This window comes from Limulus polyphemus, unplaced genomic scaffold, assembly GCF_000517525.1.
Source record: "Limulus polyphemus unplaced genomic scaffold, Limulus_polyphemus-2.1.2 Scaffold6178, whole genome shotgun sequence".
NCBI classification, from domain to species: domain Eukaryota; kingdom Metazoa; phylum Arthropoda; class Merostomata; order Xiphosura; family Limulidae; genus Limulus; species Limulus polyphemus.
In genome coordinates, this window is record NW_013671788.1 from 7,260 (window position 1) to 12,265 (window position 5,006).

The 5,006-nt window shown below is 33.1% G+C and overlaps 1 protein-coding gene across 1 annotated transcript in view; it reads right to left on the bottom strand.

The window, feature by feature from the left end:
* LOC106473443 overlaps positions 1-5,006 on the bottom strand; it is a 48,001-nt gene that overhangs the window by 6,393 nt on the left and 36,602 nt on the right. The window contains exons 13-15 of the mRNA XM_022401882.1: positions 2,433-4,992; positions 1,139-1,216; positions 299-412 (exon numbers count right to left, since the gene is read on the bottom strand). Coding sequence (XP_022257590.1) covers positions 299-412; positions 1,139-1,216; positions 2,433-4,992 — 2,752 coding nt within the window. The remainder of the gene's footprint in view (positions 1-298; positions 413-1,138; positions 1,217-2,432; positions 4,993-5,006) is intronic.

Consider the following 5,006-nt stretch of genomic DNA (forward strand, 5'->3'; position numbering starts at 1 on the left):
GAAAAACAAATGTGAAGTCATTTTTGCCATCCCCTGTATATATATCTAAAATGCGTCTGTAATATGTATATAGTTTTCGAATACAATACAAAACTACAGAAATGAGAAAAACAATTACAGAATACTTTGGCTGTTGAAAAAGAGAACCTATTACACTGTCAAGAAATTACTTCTTCATACATGTGCTTAGTTTTACCTCAAGTCTTCTAGTATGTTTTAATTATATAACAAAATTTATTTTAATTTTTCGAAACTTTGTGTTAGTTTATGTAGTTTCTTAAAAACAACAAAAACACACCTTACACTCGATGATCTCTTGTCGATAATGTTGCAATACAGTCTCTTCACTGAAAATCTCATCTTTCTGTTGATGGAATTTCATCAAACTTCTCATCTGTTCCTCATTCTCAACCTGAAAATTATGAAAGTAGAGAATTTTGTAAGAGTTATGACAGAGAAAAGGATTCCACAAAATTTAATATAAAAAAAAAAACATTATCTCAGGAAACAAGTGAAACAATTACCATTTTTTTGTACACAAATATGAATTTTAAGCATCACATTCACCCAGATAAAACTGTTGTCTTGATATACTTCTACATAAATGACCAAAATTATAGTTTTAATGCTGAAATTATGAAATAAACACTGCTAATTTAACCTCATTTTCAACCTATTATGCTTCAGTTATCTAAAATACCCTGATCAATTTTGAAAGTTGTGTGTACATGGATTTTTTTTTCTTTTTAAATAGATAACAGATAAACAGTATGTTAGAAAGTAAACAAACCATCCTTATATAATTTTACTATTACAGATTGAAATTGACACTGAAAGTATTATATGTAGACAAATCTGTTTAATTTAAGGGTTAACTACACTTGAAACTGAATAAAAGCATGGCATACTACAAAATGATTTATGTTATCTAAATAAACAGGATTTTCTGAAACAATTCAACTACAGAAAAAAAAATAATAGGTGAAAAAAATATTGTAAAAACTCGATATAAAACCTATAAAAGTTTTTACAAAAGTGATACATTTATCAACTATTTATTAGTTTTAAGATATCCTGTAAGCTTTTAACGACTTAATTTTACACATAACAGATACACCTAACTAATTCTCAGCTTTACCTTTACATTCATGAGGTGTTTCTGGGCAAGTTGTAGTTCTGTTTCTAACTTAACTTTTTCTTCATTACAAGATCTAACCTAAAATAAAATGAACATTTGAAAACTTCATAATACTGATAAAAACACTAAGGATCAGATCTGTAAACATTATAGATGACCTGAAGATCCAGTACATGTTGACTGTTATATTCTACATTTATAATCTAAAAACCTGAGTTCGCTACCTGCTGTCAGTCTACGAAACAGAGAGTTCGCTACCTGCTGTCAGTCTACGAAACAGAGAGTTTGCTACCTGCTGTCAGTCTACGAAACAGAGAGTTTGCTACCTGCTGTCAGTCTACGAAACAGAGAGTTTGCTACCTGCTGTCAGTCTACGAAACTGAGAGTTCGCTACCTGCTGTCAGTCTACGAAACTGAGAGTTTGCTACCTGCTGTCAGTCTATGAAACTGAGTTTACTACCTCCTTTCAGTCTATGAAACTAAGCTTAATATCTTCTTTCAGTCCATAGATTTAAGTTCATTAATATGAAGTAAGAAAAAAAAAATACTATTTTGATTGCCTGTACCCATTTTAGTCGAATTTAATCTCTAACAGAGGCATAAATATCTCCTAAATTTCAACACTTTTCCTTCTATATAAATGCCTGTCAAGGAAGGAGTTCCCAGGACCAAATCAGGGATAGCGTTGTGTGCATCACACCACATCATTATGATGTCAAGCTAGGTAGGATCAGAATAGAAAAGCCTGGAAGCCTACCATGAAAGAATAAGTCACAAATTAGTGCCAATCAATGCTTGGGAATTATTATGTTATTATTATTATTTGTTAAAATAGACTGAATATTCCTATTATCTGTAGGGAGGAAGAGGAGGAGGACAAAAAACAGATAAGTATGTAATTAAATGGTCATCATACATTTTAATCTTTTATCCAAAAGCACCAATATGTAGCATGTTTGCTCAGTTATATGTAGTGGATTCAGGAGCAATCTGTGGCATGTTCCTAGGAAAGAAAATTTTATATTTCTTTTGTGTATTGCCAGTTTTATATGAAATAGTTTTGGTTTCCCTTCATTTTTGACAGGCTTTTACATCAGTCTATCTGTAAAATATTATTTCCAGAAGAGACTGACATCTAACAAATATGTGTAATTAGGTAATGAATGTTATAAAATGAAAAGCATCGCGTTGCTAATCATAAAATATTACATTTACAATGAATAAAATTAGTTTAAATGTATACAAAACCTGGTAATTACATGACAAGAGTACTATTACAAAATGACTGAATTACCTGCTCTTCAAAACTGATTTCCAGTTGTTTCTTCATGCTCTCTTTCTCACTGAAAAGTTGATTTTGTAGGTGTTCCAACTCCTCTCCATGAGCTTTTCTAGCTTGTTCAAGTTTCTTACAGGTTTGGCATACCGTACTTGGTTGTGGTGTCTCGCAGGTTTGACATACCGTGCTTGGTTGTGGTGTCTCGCAGGTTTGACATACTGTACTTGGTTGTGGTGTCTCGCAGGTATGGCATACTGTACTTGGTTGTGGTGTCTCGCAGGTTTGGTATACTGTACTTGGTTGTGGTGTCTCGCAGGTTTGGCATACTGTACTTGGTTGTGGTGTCTCGCAGGTTTGGCATACTGTACTTAGTTGTGGTGTCTCGCAGGTTTGACATACTGTGCTTGGTTGTAGTGTCTTGCAGGTTTGACATATTGTGCTTGGTTGTGGTGTCTCTTGACAATGTATTACATCAGAACACAAACTATTCCCTACTTTGGTTTTACATGTTGAACGGCCTTCTTGTTGTTGTTTCAAGGCTTCTAGTTCTGAATACATCTTCAGAAGTTCTTCCTGGTAGCCCAGTTTCAATGCAAGTAGTTTTTCACTATACCTTTCCTTCATTTTGCCAATGTTTAATGCATTAAATTTGGTTAACTTCTCAACAATATAAAAAGAATCATTTGAATGGTCAGAAATATATGTTGGTTTCCTCTTTGGAAGTGAAAATGGACAATAAAATGTGACCATCTCACTTGCTTTCTGCTGAAAATGGCTGTGAAAATTCTCTAGCCAGCTATCTTCCCGTAGTTGATTACATTTTTGAAAGTCTGTTTTTGGTACAGCACTATGTGTAACTTTTAAGGTTTTCAATCTTTCTGCACAGTAGATAGTAGCGGCTTGAAGCATTCCAGTAAATACACACAATTCCGTTAATTCCATGAGGCAGTGAATAGACTGATCACTTAGTAGCTTATCTCCAATGTTCAGCTGATAACCAAGAAATGATATATTTTTGACACAACTGTTTTTTATCAAAGCAAAGATATTCTCTACCTCTAATGCAAACTGGCTTTGAGTAACAGTAGTCCAAATTTCAAAGGCTTTTGATTCAGTGTACAAAGCTGTAATACAATACTCTTCAAGCTTCGAGAGAACTTGAGTTTTAGTTATTCCACTGTGACAAAGAATAACTTGATGGATTTCACCAAGAAGTAATTCCTCCAACACAATATTTTCAACACAAAAATCTTTATCCTTTAACTCGTGGTTTCTCTGATTTGATCTTTCAAGCTGATCATTTTGAAGAAATCCGACTAGAGTTTTAATTCTACTATCTCGTTCATTATCCAAAAACTTCCTTATTTTTTTCCAATTTTCTTGTAGACCCAGAAGTTCATTTCTAAAAAATTCATCTTTACAATACATAGTTTGAAAAATATTATTATCTGATGTACTCAAAGTATCCCAGGTAGACATGATTAAAGTCGATAACAATGAAGTAGAAGATGGAAGCAAGACATCATTGTAGCTGATGTCTTTGTCAGTTGAAATCTTACTTAACTTGAGTTCAATTGATGTCATAAGTTTGTTTATCTTGTACACTTCCTTGATTACAAAATTCATATGTATTGATCCAAATTCATTTAATTTTATGGCTGCTGTGGCTATTTCCTGAAGGATAAGGAGAAGGTACACTAGATCTGTTTCTAACTTATCTTCAGGAAGGAGGCACTGACAGATTTTTACCAAATGTCCCAACTCATCAAGAAAGCAACCTTTGGGGTCTTCTGGCTCTATTTCTGTTGATAAGCTTTGCTTGTATAGAAGCATAAGAGTCTTCTTTGTCCAGGCTGTTATCATTCCAACTTTCTGAAAAAGCATTTTAGTGAAGGTAGAAAGGGACATGATGTTATTTGTCTTATTTTCATTATTTAAATCATACAGATAATTTTCCTGACTAGGTGTCACAGACTTTCTAAGTAGGTTGATCTCTGATTTTTCCATGACCTCTTTCGTTGCTTCTGTTTCAATACCAAGTATGTCAGAGGTTATCTTAACCCTAGAATCCAAATTACTTAGTCTCACAAGCACATCTTGTGAGTGATTAGTATGATTCTCTAGATCTGTGTAAGAGTCTTTTAGTACATTATTATTATTAGTAGTAGTATTACAGTAACATCCATTACTTAAACATGTTTCAATGTATGTTACTTTGGACTCCAAGTCTTTAAGTCTTTTTTCACAATCTTTAAAGAAATTTATTCTGTATTTTTCTTCAAGTAAGCTTCTTTGTTTTTCTTTCTTTACAGCATCTTGCTTTAAGTTGTGAAAGTTCCTTTCAGTATGTGTAAGTTTTGATGTCAAGTCATCAATTTTGGTTATTATTGAGGCCATATGAGAACAGTGTTTTGATTGGAAATGAGAGATTTCTTGTTCAATCCAGTATCTATTCCTTTCATAATATTCTGAGTCTGTTTGTAACCTTTGCTGAAGACTTTTCTTGGCTTCACTAGTTTTATCTAAAAGAAACTTCATTTGGGTTCTCTCATCACGAGAAAACTTGGACCAATCGCTACACAAGTAATT